Raw genomic sequence first — 20,382 nt, forward strand, 5'->3', positions numbered from 1 at the left:
GGGCAATTTTTGCACCACTTAATAGGTATTTGATGGAATACTGAAACAAAGCTGCCCTAGAGAGATGGCTAAGCAGAAAACCTTCCCTGCAGAGAGAGACATTTCTTAAAGGACATGCATGAACCTCCAAAAAGTTTTGTTTAAGTCTCCTCATATTGGTCTGTTATTCCATAGCTGCAGTCTCAGAAGGCAGCGTTCATTTTTGGTTTTTAACGTTCCCACTCGGAATGTGATACTAGCTTATTTCAAAAGCAGGATTTGGGATTTTCAGCACCACTGGTGTAGTTATATTTATCAATTTCCTTGACCTACTGAAGATCCCCCCAGTCTTCCAGGTGCACCCCCTGAGGTGCACTTACCAGGAGAGAATGAAGCTGCTTGCAAGATTCTTGGGTATTTTCATGCAGGAAATATGACCTAAATAACACCAGTTTAACAATTCCTGTACACTTAAAAATGAGCTGCTTGGGATTACGTGTTCCTGTTTGGTTGAATACATTCATATCTTTGCTATGAAAAATACGGCTCTATCAACTGCTTCTTTATGAGCTTGTTATAATCAGTGATAGGACAGTGCGAAAAGGACTGATTTTCTGTTTCATCAAGAAGTAATTCCCTCAGGCATTAAGATGTGACATTAAATCTTTTAATATATTGAGCAATTTCATTAAGTTCTCTGAAAAGAAAGCAAAATACAGCATGCAATACAAGAGCTTTTAAAACATGCCATGGAATTTCAGTGGGAAGGTAACAAATTAGGCAAGCCACAGGCCTATTACACATTAAAAATGTTGGTTGAGACATTAAACAACCACAGAAACATTTTTATGTAATATGATTTAAGATCTGTTGTTCAAGAACTCAAGAGCAAACATTTACTCTTTCCTGATTAATATTAACAACTTAAAAAAAAAAAAAAGGCATTCTTCTGATGACTGAAATACATTCTTAGGTAGAATTCGAGCACTGCAGGCAGTTCTTTACCGCCAAATAAAGCAGAGCCAAGTATTGCCTGAGAGATTACACAGGAAAACTCTACACAGCAGAGATTCCCACTTTCAGAATTTTACTTTTTCCTGCTTTTGAGGGAGCTGTTGTGAACTCTTACTCTCTTCTGCACAGAAGAAGCGATCTTCATAGATGCTTTCTTTGCGATGGACCTTTCCACAGCTCCGGGTTTCCATAGCAACAGCTGAGCATCCTCGCCACCCGTCAGCAGAGACTCATCTGTCAGGTTCCAGCAGAAGGAGCGCACAGTGGCAGCGTGTCCTCCGCAGAGCGTACCCACCAGGCTCAGTCCGTCCCTGCCGCAGCTGATTAGGTGAATGTTTCCTGTCGCCGCTCCCCCAATAAGAAAGAGTTTGTCCGCCTTTTCGTGGTACAAGCCACCTACCAGGTAACGCAAGCTGTCGTTTTCAACGCAGACTGCGTCTCTGACATCCAGAACATGCAATAGTGTTATTGGGTCTTCGGTATCTAACTGAGCCATGTCCCACCAACAAAATCCCTCATCGTGGGTCATGCAGTAGACCTGTTTATAGTCTTTCCCAGACCAGCCAATAAAACTTACTGATGAATCTGAATTGCAAGTTGATATTAAAGCATCGTCTTCATTATCCTTGTTAATGTCAAACACGTTAACCAACCCATCAGTTGACCCAGAAACTACCAAACTGGGTTCAATGGGATGAAAACAAATTTTAGTGATATCATCATTGTGACTTTCAGAATAGACTCCCAAGGGTTCCTTAGCTGCGCTGGCACAGTTTGTAATGCCTCTTGCATCCCAAAACACCAGAAATGTGTCGTTTTCAACTTTTTCTGTTCCAGCACAAATGATGAGATCACTGCAGCTGACATCAAAACTGATGAAAACGTTCGAAGGATAGCCACTAAATATCTGCACAGCTTTCTGAGTTGCTAAACGAATATCCCAACATTTTACTGTACCGTCACTGCATGCTGAAAACACTATGCTGTCACATGTGTGTGAAAATCTGACTCCATTAAGTATCCCAGGATGGCTACTGTACTCCCGCAGGAAGTTTAATGTTTCCCTGTTATAAACCCTAATTGACTTATTGGAACACGAAACTGCCACAAAGCGACTGCTTTCAGATTGAGCAGGTTTGGAGACGTCTATATCCAGTAAGTAAGCAGGTTCCTCACTTAGCGTAGAACGTTTTGCTATGCGCAGACTAGCAAGCTGCTCCTCAATCTTCTCCACTGCAGTCATCTCAAATGCTGCTCCTAACGTTGTCAGAAACCTGTAATAAATAAAATCCAAGGTGAGTTTTAATTGTAGCATTCTGAAATAATATTAGCTCTAAAAATATATATGAAAAAGCACCTTGCACAGAGGTACTGCATGAAGCCAAAATTCAATTATGCTGCTGCCCTACCCACTACAACTTCTTTTACAGAAACAGAGAACCGGAAAAGGCTTCCCGAGTTAAGGAGTTCAGTCCCTTGTGACTGTCAGCACTACATCATATAATCCCCTTAAAAGATTAAATAGTCTGTCTGTGAATCCTGTGAAAGTCACTTAGCTAAATATGCTTTATTATTTTTATAAAGTAAATAGTAAAGTGACGTTCTCCACAAGTGGGAGGAAAATGAAGTCATCACCACTACCTAAGGAGGAATAATTTTTGTTCGAACGAGCTGCTAGGAGGCACAGCCCACAAACGGTTGCATCAGTAAAACTGCAGGAGACTTCTTAGGTGAACTTTACTGCTGGGGGACGTGCAAAGGGTAGGCAGAGGACAAGACCAGAATTATGTAGAACTACAGCCTGAAACAGCCAGATGAGATAAATTTTACAAGTATTTAGGTGCCCAATGATGCACATAAACACCTGTCTGCATACCACAGACCACCTAAACAGGCTACATGACATCATTGGAATTCAGCACCTTTGGCTTTTTCATCAATTCTCCTAAGAACCTAAATGGTTTTTGAGCCTCCTATAAAAACCACATAATGCTGGCTCTTAGTGCAACTGATAAAAATCTTCCCTTCAGAGGCAATTCTTCTCTGGCACTACTGAACCCTCCTAGAAACACATACTATTTCAGTGAGGTACACAAATACAAATTTTACCAAGCAAAACAAAAATTAAACAATATTCACTCAATTCTCTCATGTATAGATTCACTTCTATAAAAAAAAAAAAAAAGGACTTGAGTTCTCCTTTCACAAAGGAAAATTCAATTCTGTAATTGCAGTGAAGGCTTTCATTGATTTAGAGTCAGAAAAAATACTGAAGCATTTAAATGATATATGAAATATAAGAGAGGTATTTGCCATCACAAACAATTCGTGGTTTTAGTGAGTTCACAAACTGCAACCACTTTTTAAAGAAAGATGTTGGTGGCGTATGCTAAGTAAGTATTACCGTCCCCATGAATGACTTATGTTAAAATTACAGGTTCAATTGGACTACTCTTCCGTGTTAAAAAAACAAACATTGAGGGAATCCCAGCAGGTTCTAGGGGTGCAACACTCCAGTGACTTCTCACTGGTAGAGATATTGCAGGTAATGCAAATCAAGGTAAAGCGCAGTACTCAAACTTCTCCTCCTTTCCTTAAGGACTAAGCCAGCACCCAATCCTAGTTACCACATGCAGGGAGGACCCTTTTTGAAAAAAATCCAAACAGAAATGGAGTAAAAATCAGGCAGACCCAGAATGCAAGAAAATATTCTCATGCCTTCCCAGCTGTCCCACCATAAATTTTTCTGCAAATTCTTCAGGCTGGATTTTTAGGGATGGAATTAGCAGGCTTCCATGTATTACTTGTTTTAGGGTAATTATTTTAACGGACCATAAGAGACCAGCGACAAAGAAAAAGTTGCTATGACAAAACTTCATTCTGCTTTTCTCTCTTCTTGGTGGTGTTTGTAGTTTCAGGGTTTTGCTTTTCCCCCTCCTATTTGGCATATACAAATATTCATGATGCCATGTGACAAACGAGCAAATTCTTAAAAACCAGCTTAAGTAGGCACACTCATAAAAGCTTAATTCCCAAGTCACAAATAATCTCACTAAGCTATTTGCCTCAGTAATATCCTGACAATGAGGTCCCCAGGTTAATCTTCTACATCAAAGCAACCTTTCAGAGCACATCTACAAGTAACTTTTGCCATAAAACGCAGACATCCTGTGGAAACTCCTTTCCCCTCTGAAGAGAAGTAGTTCAACATGTTTTCTGGCATTAGCTGGCGTACAACTCTACCCACAGAGCTTGCTCCTTACTTACTTTTCTGGGTATGTCCTCAAATGGAACAAGGCTTTACTAGAACTATTACATAAAGCAAACTGTTCTCAAACACTGCTCGTTACACTGTTCAAACACAAAAGTATTAAACTTCCATGCAAATGAATAATTTAGATTTAAGAAATAAAATACTTTAATATTATTAGTAAGGACAACTTTTACTTAATCCAAATTACTGAAGACTTACAATAGAAGCTTCTACTTAAATGCCATTTCAAAACTACATGATTGCAGGTGGAGAAAGGAGTTTTCATAAACCCGCTATCCTGTAGTGCTATGGTTACTAAAAAAATTGGGTTCTCTGTGTAAACTTTTTGTAAGAAAAAATGTAGTTTTCCAGACTGACCTCAATTTCAAGCTCTAAATAGTCAGACTTTTTATACTCCAAAGGCCAAGTAAACTCAAACAGACATGTTCCTGACAAATGTCATCCATTTGGAAAGCAAGCTGCAGTTGTTTAAATATTACTGATTTTGATAGAGAATAATATTCAACGAGCAGTTTCTACAACACTCATGTCAGAGCTTTCACTGCTGGGGAGGGGAATGCGAGGGAACTCTACAAGTACCCAGATGTTGTAAAAAGCCAGAGTCTGCAAAAGCCTGTTCATTCAGATTTAATAATATTTTCTGGGAAATAAAATTAGCCCAACACAGCTTTTAAGCTTTTACCTCCAAATGACATAGGTACAGCTATTCTGTAATACCAGAAAATGCCGTTCGTGTTTCTAGACAGATGTGCAATTTGTATCATCAGGAAGCTGGAGGGTACAGTTTTCAATTCTATTTCCACTGCAACAACTAAGAAGCCTTAAAATTGCATTTGATGGCAGCCAGGTTTTTGCTAAAAACCTCAGTAAAATGTCTGCCCTAGTAAGAAAGTCTTGCAACTATTATGAAATTGTGATTGAAGGTTATATAAACAATTCATGCTCAAACTTCAGGGTGTAGCGGCCAGCCCTTCCTTTTCTGAAGGGGAAGTCACTGTTGTATTTTGATGGGAAAGTTTAAATGGCAGGAATAGGATCTGTGTTAAATTTATGAGACAAATAGGAAACAATGGTCTTCCAAACACAATAGAAGATAACTAAGCATTGGACTGCAGCCACCTACAAAGCACATGGTGCTCTGCACCACAGAAGTGACGCACTTTCAGTTTAGCACTCCTTAACTTCAACAACACAGGTATCTGTTTTGTTTCTGCCACAAAGAACCCACTGGCAAAGTTGGCATCTTTGAAACCTGACACAATTCAGATATAGCACGACAGCCAGTTGAGACGATCAAGGAGTAAAACAGCTCATGCTAATGTGACCAACTGTCTGACACACAGACTTGGTAGGGCCTTGCTCTTGAACTGCTCCAGTCTCAGAAGAAATCAGAGAGCACTGGCCAAAACCTCTTCTTTCCCCAAGGTACCTCACGTTCTGAGCAAAGGAGGTAGCTAATTAAATTCAGGCTCTTCACTTATTCCAACTCACAGTGGCCCATGGTCTGGATCTACAGTCTCAACACAGACAAAATCCAGGTGATGCGAAGGTGCCAGGAAGACACCACTGCTTGGATGACACACGAGTATCTGGCTGAAGGTGTCTGGCTACGGCTGGCCACTTGGGTTTGAAAGAGAAGGCCAGTCCCATCGTCAGCAACCACCATTCCTCGCGTGTAACAGCTGCATTCACATCTGCACCCCCTGAACAAGGTAAAGCCATCTTTTACAAATTAATCCTGAAACCTCTGTGTTATTGTATCTAGTCCTCTGGAACTACATCCATGTGATCTCTTCTATGAATTAACTTCACAGTTATATGCTACCCCTGCACATCTGGATATCACAACTACCAGAAACAAGCAGGTTCCTGAAGGACACTCAAAACTCATTGTATCCTGGGAACTCAGAATAAATACAGTCCTCTGAAATAACCTAAAACATTTTGACCTCCAAGGCATCCTACAAGGCTCCTTTAAAAAAGAAATAAGCTTGATTTTTAGAACAGAAGGCACGAAGCGGAAGGGATGCCAAAGAGGAAGGACAGGATTTTCAGAGGCCTTTGTTACGTGCTGCTCACTAGTGGAGTGTGGAAGCAACCATACAGCACAACCAGAAGCAAACAGCCAGGGGTGCCGAAAGCAGGCCTTTCCACTGACAGAGAAATGAAAGGTAAGCACCTATCCACACAAACTAAACATTTCATATTGTCTCAGCATACACTGCTGTGCTCTTTATGCACTATTCTAAACATTGCAGTCTCAACTCCAGCCACCAGGCTTATGAGTCCTCTTTAATCCAGAAAGTTTTTCAAAAAATAAACCAGCAATTTGTAAGCTATTTTCCTTCTCCTTTTAGTGGTGTAAACAAGACGCTGCCAAATTGCATAGTTCTCATTTCCAAATGGGAATGTTAGCTCAACAACATATAGAAACATAAAATTACCTCTCTGAAAAATACCGCGGAAAATGTGGGAGAAATGGAACTTTACCTCAAAGATTTAATCAGTAACGTAAGAGTAACTTAAGAGTAGGAGGGTAGAAACGCGTAATAAAAATGAAAACAACCTGTAGTTTTGGCAATCTTCTCTGCAGAGGTCAAATACCAAAAATAGCAAGGGATTTGAACAGCAGTAGATGAAATCTTGTACTGTTCTTTCCTACTATAAACAATGCAAATAGACCCTCCCTTTATTTTCACTATTATTAAAAGTTCAAGAACAAACTAAGAACAAACCTGGAGCTCTGGGCAGCGGAAAGCAATTCATGCATGCAACATTACATGTGGTTTGCATTTTAAAACAAAAATGCAAAGCGCAAGGTTGGCTGAGGAAAATGCATTAGTACGCTGCACTTCACTAATGCAAAACGCCTTTAGAGACCTCTCCTCACTGGCACCACTTCACAACAGAAGATGGATCAGCCAAATGATCTAAGCGCTGAGGGGAAGCACAAAACACTCATCAGGCATGCATAATTTCTGCAGGATACAAACTCCTATAGTTGATTTTGTTATTTTACCAAAGCAGAGAGATAAGGTGTTTTTCCAGCATTCCCACAAAGCCATTTTAAGGCAAACAGAATAGCATTTAGTCTATCAAGCAGGAAGGGAATAAGATGTGCAGGAGGCTATGCTAAAGTGCAGAGACAAGATGTAAACTGCCAAGAGAATTACTTCATCCTTTCAAATCAGCTACATCTAGTTTCCAAATGTAAAGCACAGCAAGAAAAAAACTCCATGTAATTTTGAATTTGCTGTACAGAGAAAAGTATTATATCAAGAGAGCAGAACGGAAGAAAAAGATAAAACACTGCCACAACAAAATCTATGGGAAGAGCAAAAAAATTAGGTCTACCAAACTATTTGCCTTCCATGAAATCAATTCCTACCCTCCCACCAGTACAGACCTTGGGGGTACAATCCTGCTCAGCGATGGAGAGAAGAGCTGTAGGTGGGACAGAGAACCAAGGAAATGGCCTTAAACAACAGTATTGGTTAGAGGAAAAAATAAGAGTCAGAGCTAGGAGAGAACAAAGGGAAAAAGTCACAGGTGCTCAGTGCTTTGGGGTTCAATAATTAAAAAAAAAGGAAACAACAACTTTCGTGTATTCATCTTTTGAGGGCATAAGCAGGTGTTCATGTCGATTCAGAAAGAAAACGTCTTTTTGAATATTATACCAGATAACTGAGAGAGAAAGAACACAAAAAGAACTTTTAGATTTGACTCGGCATAATTTTAAATGCATAAATCATAAAGCCCACTATTTTCAGCACAAATCCTAAACATAGCCTCATACTAGCTACTATGAAGAAAATTAACTCTACCCTAGCCAAAATCAGCACATTCTCCACCCCTTCCTCCACATCATTTACATCATGCTCAGGTCCCACTGTCCAATACTTTCTCATTAACTACCCTACCCCTTTTCATCCTTTGATACAATACACAGATAGCATTCCTCTAGTCTATGGACCATCCCCGTAAAATGTCTGTAAAATGTCCACAAACATCCACAAAATGTCCACTGAGCTCATTCAGCCCATGACTTTGGGCTCCCTATGTTATGGTGGTCACTCACAACAGGAGAGATGGTGCGCTGTGTGGAGTTACTGGGCACCAAAGCCAGCTCAGGTCGGGTCACTGCTGCACTCACACTGCTTCTTGAAAGGCTTATCCTCCCTTGGTTCAGGTGGCTCCTGCTATAGTAATTCCTGTAATGTGCAACTCAAATCCCAGGTTACAACAATTTAAAGGTATTTCCATTACAATTTCTACGCCGGTCCATTTGGGCATTGCAATGAACTCCTCTCCTTGCCCCTGCTCCAGCTTGGACTTATCCACAGACTGCTGTCCCTTAGGGGTGTACCTGCTCTCAGTGGAGCCTTATCTATGAGTCACAGTCTCTCCAGGGGTATACCTGCTGCAGCATAGACTTACCCACAGCCACAGTTACTTTGAGGTGCACCTGCTCCTGCGTGGACTCATCCACAGGTCACAGTCCCTTCAATATGAGCTCACATGGGAGTTCCAGCCTGTCCAGTACAGCAGCACAAAACCAGCAGCAATGCCCTGGCCATCTGCCAGCCCAGACGCATCGCCATTGCTGTTATCAAAATGTTCCCAGGCACAGCGCAGTAAGATGATAAGCAGTACAGTGAGCAACAAAAGCAAAAAGCAGCCACTAACGAGCACCAGAATCTACTATACAGCAAGGCAGGCAAGTCCCACGGCAAGCACAGGTGCCTGCCAATTAATAGCTAAACAACAATAACAGCTATAGATTCGATCTAGCACATTCTGATGAAACCTGATGTTATCTCGAACCCTTTGAGCCCCATGTTGGGTACCAAAAAGGACTGTTGTGGTTTTGCCCCAGCTGGCAGCTAAGCCCCACACAGCCGCTTGCTCACTCCCCCACAGTGGGATGGGGGAGAGAATCAGAAGAGTAAAAAAAGTGAGAAAACTCATGGGTTGAGATAAAGACAGTTTAATAAGTAAAGGAAAACCCACGCACGCAAGCAAAGCAAAACCAGGAATTCATTCTCCACTTCCCATCGGCAGGCAAGTGTCCAGCCATCTCCAGGAAAGCAGGGCTTCATCATGTGGAACGGTGACTTGGGAAAACAAATGCCATCACTCCCAACTCCCCCCCTTCCTCCTTCTCCCCCAGCTTTATATGCTGAGCATGACATCATATGGTATGGAATATCCCTTTGGGCAGTTGGGGTCAGCTGTTCCGGCTGTGTCCCCTCCCAGCTCCTTGTGCACCCCCAGCCTACTCGCTGCTGGGGTGGGGTGAGAGGCAGAAAAGGCCTTGGCTCGGTGTAAGCACTGCTCAGCAGTAACTAAAACACCCCTGTGTTATCAACACTGTTTTCAGCACAGATCCAAACCACAGCCCCATACCAGCTACTATGAAGAAAATTAACTCTATCCCAGCCAAAACCAGCACAATCGAATATTTTCATCAAAAGAAAACTTTGAAGATTAGTTTGTTGGTGTAAGATTTTGCATTCCAACTAGAAAGACCCATTCTGATTTTGCATCCAACACTGGAAAAATATGGTAGGAGCAGGCGAGATTAGAAAATCTAGGCATGCCTTCAGGTCCAAATTGCAATGAATTAACATTCAAACTTGAGTAACTGAAAGCTTATTGATACAAACTCATGAACCAAAAGACATGATAAAGAGTTGCAAAGGACCCAGATGACAAGCCATCGTAAGAAAAATCCATGTGCAGAACAATCCAATGTACAATTAAAAAAATTCAAATGAGCCAGAAGACACCATACAAAACTATACAAATGCTCAAATTAGTAATTTTCACTTCAAATTTAAGTCAAAATTAAAATCTGATGCTCAGATTGCTAAACTACCTTCTCTAGAACAATACAGGAGACCCTAACCTAAAAGATGGGAAACAGTTTCTATATATTCTTAAGAAGCTGTGTCAAACATTATTTCAAACATGTTTGAGAATTTTCCTTTTTCAATCTTCTCTGTTCATCCAATTCCATGCTAGTGACACAGACCTACTAACAAAGGAGCAGCAAAGTAAGCTCTCTGTCACCAAAATCACACTCTGACAGGAGCAACTGGATCCAATTGAGAACTTCATGTGAGGGGGAGGTTTCCTAGTAGTGACCTCACCAGGTAGAGGATGTTATTGCATCCAGGTGGTCATCCAATAAAGGAGACTGCAAAGTAATAAGAGGATAAGAGATGCTCTATTTTACTCTCATGGCTATTCTCAGATCAAGCTGACAGAAGCTGCAGCAGAACCAATCCTATTTTATAAAGACAGATCCAAAAGATTCCCAGACAAAGGTTAAATTACAGAAAGAGATACTGTAATTGGGACATTTATCTTTCAAATTCTATATATTCTTTATTTTTGTAAAAAATACTCTATTTAAAAACCCTCTGAGAAAGCTGATCTATGCCTAAAAGGCACGCTTACAGCCTCTGACCAGGTAAATGACAAACTCTGCATCCTCAGGTGGGTTCTACGGAATGGGCAAGAGCTGCGAGGAAAACTGTCCTAGCACTGGGCCTTGGCTTTTGTACTGGAGCAAGTCTCTGAGATGGGGGTTAAATATAAAGTTTGTGCCTACTGCTCCTCCCTTCTCCCCCCCCTCCTCCTAGGCACAGACAGCACCTAACCTGTACTCCAGCCCAGGAGTACTAACAACATATGGGGTGAGGCATCCAGATCGCCTTCTAAAAGAAGGGTAGCATCTACCAGGGAAGTCATGGCCAGTCCTGCGACACTCACGCTTCCTCTAACAAACACCTCCTCCTAGGATGGGACCCAGGATGTTGGTTAACAGCCCCACAAGGAGTGGAAGGGAATGTGTGCACCCAACAGCTCCAGAAGACTTCACTGTCCAAGTGCTATGCAAACATAAATGCTCCCAGAACTCCAGCAGATGCTAGCTAACTCACAGCTTCAGAACACAGTACCTTTGTGTCCTGGTGTCTGTCTGTAACATAACCACGGCTATTCAGTCAATCCGCTGCAAAACTTGAAGAGAATCCAAGTCTCAGCATTCTGCATTTGTGCTTATCTCATCAGACCACAGTGACCACAGAAAAGTCATTTCCTTTCTCTTGTGAGCACCTCCCACCGTAGACACCATATTGACATTACTTTTTGTAACCACAAACATAGGAAAGAAGATACAGAACTAATCAGTCTCTCATTTATATACAGCCAGCAACTGTTGGAAAGCAAACATGTAGGGTACAACGTTCTCCTGCATGCAGTATTAAGTTTTTCTCCGTTCACGTTTCCACAATATAACCATGAGCAGCTAAGAGAAGGTTCATACCTTTCTCTGAACTATTCCTCAAATGCCTTTTCACTAACAGCATTTTCTTTTGTTAAAAGGTCAAAGAGCTTGCTGTTTAACCTGGCACTAGAGCAGTGCACCAAGATGATCATCTCTCAGATAAGGAAGACAGAAACAAAGCTATTCGTCTGAGTGGACTTGAACAAGACCCTGGCCTACAAATACTTACTAGTCCTGGTTCTAGCAGAACAGCTTACGAAGTAATTCTGAGCAAGCTGCAACATTCACTCTTTATTAATCAGTGAAACAAAGACAGTATTTGCCTAACTAATACTTGCGTACACAAACATTAGTAAATACAGTCAACAGCAACCTTTCAAAAGAAAAAGCCTTGGTCTGAACATCTACACTACAAGATAAAATGCAAAATTCACAGTAACGCTGCAATGCGCCTGCAAATTCCTCAATCAAAAAGTGCTTTGATGTCCTTTCAAGTTTGGGATCACAAGAAAAGACTCCAAGAGTGATGATTTTCAGGGCCATTTTAAGCTGAACAAAACCACCACATGAATGGGCAACCCCAATGATCCACCCTACTGAGAATGGTGAAAGGAAAAAATTACTTATGCAGGTGCATGAATAATTTAGTGACTCTGAAACAATACCATTTATTTCCTTCAATTTAGACATTGCCACTTGGTACCAACATCATCATATTAAAAAAAATTAAGTAAGAAAGAAGATTCTTTCCAAATATTAGTAATTGTTGCTGAAATTCTTCCAAAGAATTTGTTTCTACACCACAGGAAGCCTGCAAAATTTCAACCTAAATTTAGCAGCAACCGGAATAAAAGGATATAAAGAAACTTAGCTACAGCAGGAAAAATAGCTCCTACTACCACACAGTGGTGCCAAAAGACCTATAATGAGATAAAATGTTTTATTTATCAGAATATTTTAGAAATTCTTTCACAACAGTAATTTAGCTTAAGTACACTTCGTTACCAGAACTCATTCTTCAAAAGACAAGACTATTATATTTTCAAGATTCTTTTGTTAAAAACCCAAGTTCTTGTCTTCAGTAGGGATGTTGCTGGTGAACTGATAAGAAGATACTCCCCTACATGTGCAGATGAGGCACTGGTATTTTCCAAACACAACATTCACGTGCTTGGCAATTTTTAACACTACACTAACATCACTGCCTAAGCAATTCTCTGCAGTTCCAGATGTATTGCACAAGCACAGATATCTGTCAAGCCTAAGCAGAGGAAATGACTTCTCATTCTCATTTGCTTCCCCAGGAACATGCTGATCACTGAGATATCTTCACCAGTTGCATCCTACAATATTCGTTTTTGATATTTAGCTAATCCAGAACATCACCATGTCAAGGTAATTTGTCAGAACCTCTCCAGTATCAAAGCAACAGGAGAAACTGGAGATCCTTGCATGCTCGTGACAGTTCACAGACTATCAATTTCCAAAACATGCTCTTTGTGCACAGCCTGACAGCTGGAGGCTCTGCTGAATCCTTATCATGCCCTAAGCTCAATTTTCAATGCTTTGTAGCAGACAAAAGGAAAAGATGTCATCTAAGTGACAACACTAGGATGGAAAAGACTGAAATAAAGGGGTTTAGAGCTATGTTGATTCTATCCTGTTCAAGAGAATTTACCTTTCAGTCTCTATAAAAGATGCTAAGGCATCAAGTATGTGCACATTGTACCCTTGCAAGGCATACTCTTCAGCTCTTTGTTTTCAAGAGCCTTTAGACAGTGTTTACACTTGAACCATACACAGCACTTCAGTACTAGCTTCGCCAATGCCATACACAGATAAAAAAATCATTTTTCCCTTTTTGTAACATCCAAACGCACTGTGATCCAGCATACTGCACTGTAAGTTCACGTTCAACTTCTTTTTTCACTACAAGAGTGATTTAGGACTCAGAAGTAAAAAAAGGAATAGCAAAAGGGAAGGACAAAAGAGCAAGTATGTATTGATAGTCTACCACTTTCTGATCAAGACAACTACTGTATGCAGCAACACAGACAATCCCTGCTGGCGAAGCACAACAAAAACTATATGCTTTTGTTAGCACCTCTAAGACCTGGGTGGGGAATTTATTTTTCTGAGACCCACAAAGACCTTTCTAACATCTTCGGCAGACAGTGCATTGCCACAAAACAAGACAAGGATAAAAAGCAAAGTCAAGAGCTTTATGCATTTTAATAACCCTGCTCTCAAGCCAAGTTTGTTCTCCATGCTTTAGTCAATCCATATTTTGCAAGGTCATAGCAGGTTGACAGCAGGGCTCTTTGCTGAAGCCAGTCTCTTGATAACTAAACCATAATCAAGTACAAAGGAGGACGGGTTAGATGATCCAGGGAATGGACTGTTTATTTTACAAGAAGTAGCTGGGATGCTTTGCCTTGTATAGCTTGGCAAAGACAGAGACTGAGAGAGGATACGATTACTATCTACAAATACATCAAAGGAATAAATGCTGAGGATGGAGGGGAGCTACTCAAGAACAATACTGGCACAACAGTTTAAGAGTATGAAGTGACCATAAATAAAATTTGGAGCAGAAATTATAAAGTTTATCTTTCAAAATAGCTTCCAATTAGAACAGCAGGGACAAAAACTTCTGATGACTGTCTTAATGTACTTTTATAGCCTCATCAGCCGAGCACCCACAACAGCCCTTGCACAGCAAAGAACACAAATAGGAAGGCAAAATGAAAAACAAGCAATTACAAGATAAGCTGGCTCACTATTTCTTTCTGGAAGATACCACGTTGCCAGACAGACAATAGCAAGAAACAATATTTGCTTACTGCATAGTTTCAGAAGCAGTATTAAGACCGTACTAAGAGGGTATGTAAGTGCACCGAAAGAATGCAACTTCCAGCTTAAGGTGGCTTCCTCTCCCCATGCCTCTGAAATTGTTGGGATAAAAGCCTATGGATTTAAGTGTGCCCTACAAACAGCGTGGGAAATGCAATGCCTCCCTCTCAAGTTTGAATGTTTATCCGTCTCTGCAACCTAGAGCTGACGACTTTCTCTCCTGCGGTGACTGCATCTCTCAGTGCAACACAAACATGACATCAGCACGGCTGAGCACACGTGCACTATGGCAATTTCTCAGCGAGCTGGAAGTGACAAGGCTATCCCACGGACAGAAGTTGTTATTTCGCACTCAGCCCACTTGATGTCACTAATGACCACCACTCGCAAGCAGCTCAATCACTTCGAGGAGCTGGAGTCACAAGTTTAGACTACGCAATTCAAAAGGAGAGCACTTACTCTTTTTACTACAGCTATATATTCCTCTGCTAATTTTAATCCATTATGATAAGCTCTCTCCTTAACGGAGTGGCATTCAAGGAAACAAAGACTTAATTAAGAGTGCAAGGCATAGGAGATCTGCCTCAAGTACTGCAAAGAATGTTATTAAGGTACCAGCATTTTTTTTCTTCCTTTTATAAGCCTCAGATCCTCAAATCAGACTATTAATCAAAAATCACAGCATTCACTTAGAACTGTCTACCAACAAAAACTGGAGAAGAAAAAAAAAATAATTCAACTACACTGCAAGTTTTTCTTTTTGATCTGCCAAAGAGATTAAAAATAAGTTACACGTTCTCTTTTAAAGTCTCATTTTTGTGAATTCAATTTAGAGCTTTTGATCTTTCAGACTTCATGACAACGCAAGATGCAACTCTCGTATTTCCATGCAACACACAAGGAACAACTGACTTGTGTGCGTTTCTATTTGCTCTCTAAACATCCAGCAAGTCTCAAGTCCAGAAACACCCATCACCAATTTTCCCTGGGGAAGGTGAGGAACAAACCAAATCCAACAACTAAAAAACTCTTCCTCTCTCAATCTGTTACACTCACATTTGGCTCTTATGAACATTCAATACACATACACAGTAATAGTTACCTGAGAATTAAATCACTAGAACTAATTTTTCCTTAAAATCTATTTTTCCCCCTTTCAAAACTGAGTCATGTACTTCCTTAGATATACTGACAGATATCAAGTAAACTAAAATGAGCTTCAGTTACCTCAAAACTCAAGTCAGGTTTGCTGGTAAAAGATCTGTATGTTTCTAAACAAGAATTTTTGCTCTCACAGCCATCTGCTTGTCCCTTCCGATTCCACAAAGGACTAATAACACTTAATTCCAGCTCACTCAGTCATTCGCATAGCAACAAACATACACACATGCTTATTACTAAAAGATCCTCAAATTATTGAAAAAGAATCAGCTTCTGAAGTTTCCTATTCCAAGTACTGCCAGCATGTAACTCCATCTAGCAAGCAATTTGCCAATTTTACTTAAATGCTGGGTTGTCATTTCAACAATTTAACTGCTTACCAATTGTACAGCACTTTTACATCTTATTTCTAGGCAAAACTATTACTCAGCTTCACATTAAAAATAACAGGCGGGGGAAAAAAGAAAGATCACAGTAGTTATGGCTAGCTGCAGAAAAGGTGCAAGTGAAAAGATGCTAATCAAAAAAAAAAAAAGAAAAAAGAAAAAAGTTGAAGATTCTGATGAAGGAAAAAACCCTACATCCACAGTGGCTACAGGTATTAACAATGTTCATTCATCCATCTAAAAGCAAAGTGAAATTGCAAGGAAGACGCTCAACATTTTCAAATTGAATTGGTGCTATATACAAGCACAATATAGCGCAATATAGCAAAAGAGTAATTTTACTTTAAGGATTTCTTTGAATCAGTTATTTTAAATCCAGCATAAGAACTATAAGGGTTTTAATGCACCTGTTTTTTTCAGAGATAAGATTCAGTTGCTATATTAAAAGAATTATTTCTGGAACCCTTTAGTTTTGATTTTTCGTTAAGTTTTCATTAGCTGGAAAACTAGACAATTAAAGAAAAATAGCAAGTGCCCTTATAAGGCCACAGTGAAGTCATCAAACAAGTCTCAAAGAGCAAAACAACAGCGACTAAGAGGTTTTAAAATATTTTCATTCCTCTGTTGCAGCTTTTAGTCTGAAGCTAATCATTAAGGTCACCTCAAAACATTTTCAACAATATAAATAGCATAATAAAAATAACAACAAAAATCTGAGAATATTAACAGTCTGAAAGAAGTGCCTTCAGATAATGTGAAAAGGGAGATAAATTTATGTATGTCTGTAAAGGGTATAAACAACAGTACAGATGGTTTGGTTTGTCTTGCAAAGGAGATCAGACTAGATAATGCAATAGTCCTTCTGGACTTAAACACTTGACATAAAGAGAATAAAAATGTATCAGGTTGAAGAGTTTTTAAGAGAATATTAATGTGCACTTGTTAAAATGGACAGCTGTGCAATATTTGCTTCCTGCCACTACTAAGAAAATATTCTGATTGTTGAAAAAGTTCAAATATCCTGTAGGGCCTGGAAACAGGATAGAAAACACATTCTATGCTGGGACCTTCAGAACAGCCTAATGAAATTACTCAGTATTTGTCTTGCAATTTGAGCATGAATTTTTCAGTTCTATAAATTGGCTTACTTTCTTTTTCCAGCGAGCTGTCCATCCCCATCTCCTGCTTCATTCTCACTGAAAGATTTTGTTGAAACTTGGATCAAAGTGTCAGCTAAGACAAAAAAGTACATCATAGAAACAATTCATGCAAGCTACTGAAATTTAATCTGAAGGCAACATTTCAGCATCAGACATCCTTCACTCCCAGTCTAAAGTTTTACCTGCTAAAGTAACAATCTTCTATACACGATTTCACAATCCCCCTGGCTCCCATTTATTTTAGAAGCTAAAACAACACACTCTGGTTGGTCACGTCCACGCACCAAGTTACCTCCACATCTGTTTAACTAACCAACCCTAAATCAAGTGCTCTAAGCTTCTTTACAGACTGCACTGAACGTGTCCCATCTCTACTCGCTGACTGCACCAGCCCCCCAAATTAACAAAACACGTTTCAGCAGGGCTGAACCAGCAAAGCGGTTTGTGGGTGCATAATGCTGCAGTAGAGCTGTCCTTTCCCAGGGCTTCAACAGCTGCAAGTGGGAAGGAGGGAACAGTCTGAGGGCAGCTTAGCAGGGAAGAAAGGGGAAGGAAAAGGAGGTGCAGGAGGAAGTAAGAGAGGACAATGCACCAGCAAGAATTTATTTAACACTTCTGTTAAAGGAAGAGTACAGGAACATGAGAAGGGGAAGAGCTAAGGGATAAGTGGACAGTGGATCAGGCTAAAGTCTGAAGAGAGCAAAGGCGTGTGTGAAGTTGAACTTCCCAACCCCACGTAGCTATAGGCAACACATTGTTTTCTTGCCTTTCTTATGTCCTCCATTGCACCCAAACTACTTCCAAGTCACAAACCACACTCACCTCCAAAACTTGGCCTTACCAAGTCTCCGACTCACAAGTCTCAACACTCTTTTTTTTTTTTTTACATCTGGTGTGAAACCCACTAACAGACTTGTCATCGCACAGGAGAAGCTGACCTGCACATAAGATGTCTTTTCACTCACCAATTAAAACCAAACCCTAGAAGTCTACATGGGCAACTTTACATCAACACGGCTCATCAGCACAGTAGTGCAGATTTCCTTCCCTTTGATTTTTTTTCAGACAAGCTCAGAAATCACATTATTTGTACAGCTACAGTAAAAGGATGTCAAAGCTGCAGAACCCAGCTGGGAAGTGCTGCCAGCACATAACGACAGCAGTCTGACTTGACATGAGGTACAGACCAGACCCTAGGGCCGCCCAGCAAAGGATCCTTGTCCTCAAGACCCATGCAGTGAGAGAAAAAAAAAAATAAATAAATTAAAAAAAACCCTCAACCTGACCAGGCCTCACATCACTGCCTACGTACGCAGAGGCTGCCGAGGAGTCCTATGCCCACCTTCCCTACAGGGCTGTTCCTTGCCCCAGTAAAAAGACATTTGGAAGAAAACGCTAATAGCTACCCTAGTCTTTAACCCTAAACAAACAGAAACCAACATGTAAACTTTAGACAAGTATTGCGTAAATTTAGCACCTAGAAAGCAATCCTTGGGATACACGTGAACATAAACCTTTCCAGTTGCTCTGTCCACAACTCAAGTCATCTTATAGGAGCTGCTCTGCACACACACATCACTGAATCGGATGATTGCTCTCAAACAGGAAACCCATTTAAAATATTAGGAAATAAAAGGCATTAACACAGCCTAGTTGTGAGAACAAAGTTTTTACAGACCCAAAAAAGAACATAGCAAGAAGAGACCTCATGTTTCTATGTTCTTCCAAATATATAATACATTTCTAGGGAAAATTAATTTGGAATTATATAATTATAAGCAACATGAGTCCTTAATATAACACAGCATTAACAACTCTACTCTCCATATCCCATGGGAAAAAGTTAGTTCTCAAACCCAGCACATTTTGAAATACATGTTGGTTACATAAAGCATCATTTAAGGACATAAGTATCACAGCTTTGGCAGTAGTTTCTCCAAGTATTTTTCTGTTTTTCAAAAACATTTTAGAAGTTTCTTTTCACTTTTTTCCCAAAGGAAAAAAAAATCAAACTAAAAACACCAAATAAAAGCATTTACTTATTCTTCTTCCTCTAACTTCTCTAGATTTTTTTGTTTCAGACTGTTACTATTATTAAAAAAGATCCTCATCTTCACCAAACCTAGGTGAGGTCAGCTGGTACTTGCCAGGGTAACTTCTTAATAAACACATTTTGTCTGCCAATACAGGTCCTAACTTTAAACCTGAGAGCCTATAAGTGGCCAGCCACAACTCTAATCGGATGCGCCTGCCCAAATCAGCAATACACTGACCCGATCCCTCATGCCAGGCTCAATGCTAGCCCGCTCCCTCCCAGACACAGCATCAAAGCTAGAGAGGGTGACCAGGCCAGCGCCAACCCTCCACCAGCCCTTTACCCCCTGCTCAGGGTGCTCTAAGAGCAGAGTTAGTCTTTCTAAGCTGCCAGGCTACGCTGAGTAACAGGATAAACTCACAGTGTAAGTCGAGGGGTTTTATTCACGCTCTACCAGCAACACAGGCAGCATCACTATCGGCAAGGCAAGGGATGCTTCAGTTTGGCCTAATGAAAGAAGAAAAGCCAGCGGTGAGGGAACGAAACTTGAGGAGCCGTGTCCACCGCCCCCCCCCTTTCCCCTCCCTACCCCACAGGGCACTACACACACCAAGAGATGTCCAACCCCCACGCACAAGGGCATCTCTGGGCGGTTGCTCTCCCAGCCCAAACCACCCCCCCCGATCGTCCCCCACCACAAACCCCACAGGAGCCCCCACCAGAGACGAACCCCCTCAGAGGCACCCCCCGCCCCGCCCTCTCCGCAGCTACGCCCATCCGGCAGACACTGCCCTGCCCACGGCTCCCCCTCGCCCCGGAGAACCCCCCCACCCCTCCGGCGGTCCCTACCCCGGCCGCGCAGAGCCGCCCCCTCCCGTCCCGCCGCGCACCACCGCCGGCCGCCACCGCGTGCGCCCCGCCCCGCCCCCTGTAGGCCCCGCCCCCGTAGCCCTCCCCAGCCACCCCATTGGCTGCTCCGGCCGCTTCGCCGGCAGCCATCTTCCCTCCTTTGGCGGCAGGGAAAGGAAGCGACGCAGATTAAGGGGATTGGTGCAGACGGCGGAGGAGGCGTGGCCCCAACTCTTCAATCGCCACTTTATTGGCTCTCGACGGCGACGCGCGGCACACGGAGAGCTCCGCCCTGTTGCCATGGCATCGGGGGCGCGGCCTTCCCCCTGAGCGGCACCGACCGGCCGCGCTGCGGGACCCGTGAACGGTTCTTAAAG

At 41.5% G+C, this 20,382-nt stretch overlaps 1 protein-coding gene and 1 long non-coding RNA gene across 8 annotated transcripts; one reads left to right on the top strand and one right to left on the bottom strand.

Moving 5' to 3' along the window:
- Positions 1-632: 632 nt before the first annotated feature.
- WDR89 (WD repeat domain 89) lies at positions 633-20,095 on the bottom strand. 7 transcript variants are annotated; one of them, XM_075753363.1, is made up of 4 exons: positions 20,047-20,095; positions 19,578-19,663; positions 7,674-7,711; positions 633-2,267 (listed from the first exon to the last, which is right to left on the bottom strand). In XM_075753363.1, the coding sequence occupies exon 4, from the start codon at positions 2,234-2,236 to the stop codon at positions 1,067-1,069; it is 1,170 nt and encodes a 389-aa protein (XP_075609478.1). In that variant the 5' UTR covers positions 2,237-2,267; positions 7,674-7,711; positions 19,578-19,663; positions 20,047-20,095; the 3' UTR covers positions 633-1,066. The 7 variants fall into 7 exon arrangements, with proteins under 7 accessions (XP_075609478.1, XP_075609476.1, XP_075609477.1 ...); XM_075753361.1 differs by having other exon boundaries at positions 7,656-7,711; XM_075753362.1 differs by lacking the exon at positions 7,674-7,711 and adding an exon at positions 17,110-17,194.
- Positions 5,737-15,183, top strand: LOC142601974 (uncharacterized). The gene is made up of 3 exons (XR_012835535.1): positions 5,737-5,979; positions 6,082-6,438; positions 11,660-15,183. It is a non-coding gene; the product is annotated as an uncharacterized LOC142601974 (long non-coding RNA).
- Positions 20,096-20,382: the final 287 nt, after the last annotated feature.

The sequence above is a fragment of the Balearica regulorum genome, chromosome 5 (genome assembly GCF_011004875.1).
Source record: "Balearica regulorum gibbericeps isolate bBalReg1 chromosome 5, bBalReg1.pri, whole genome shotgun sequence".
NCBI classification, from domain to species: Eukaryota; Metazoa; Chordata; class Aves; order Gruiformes; family Gruidae; genus Balearica; species Balearica regulorum.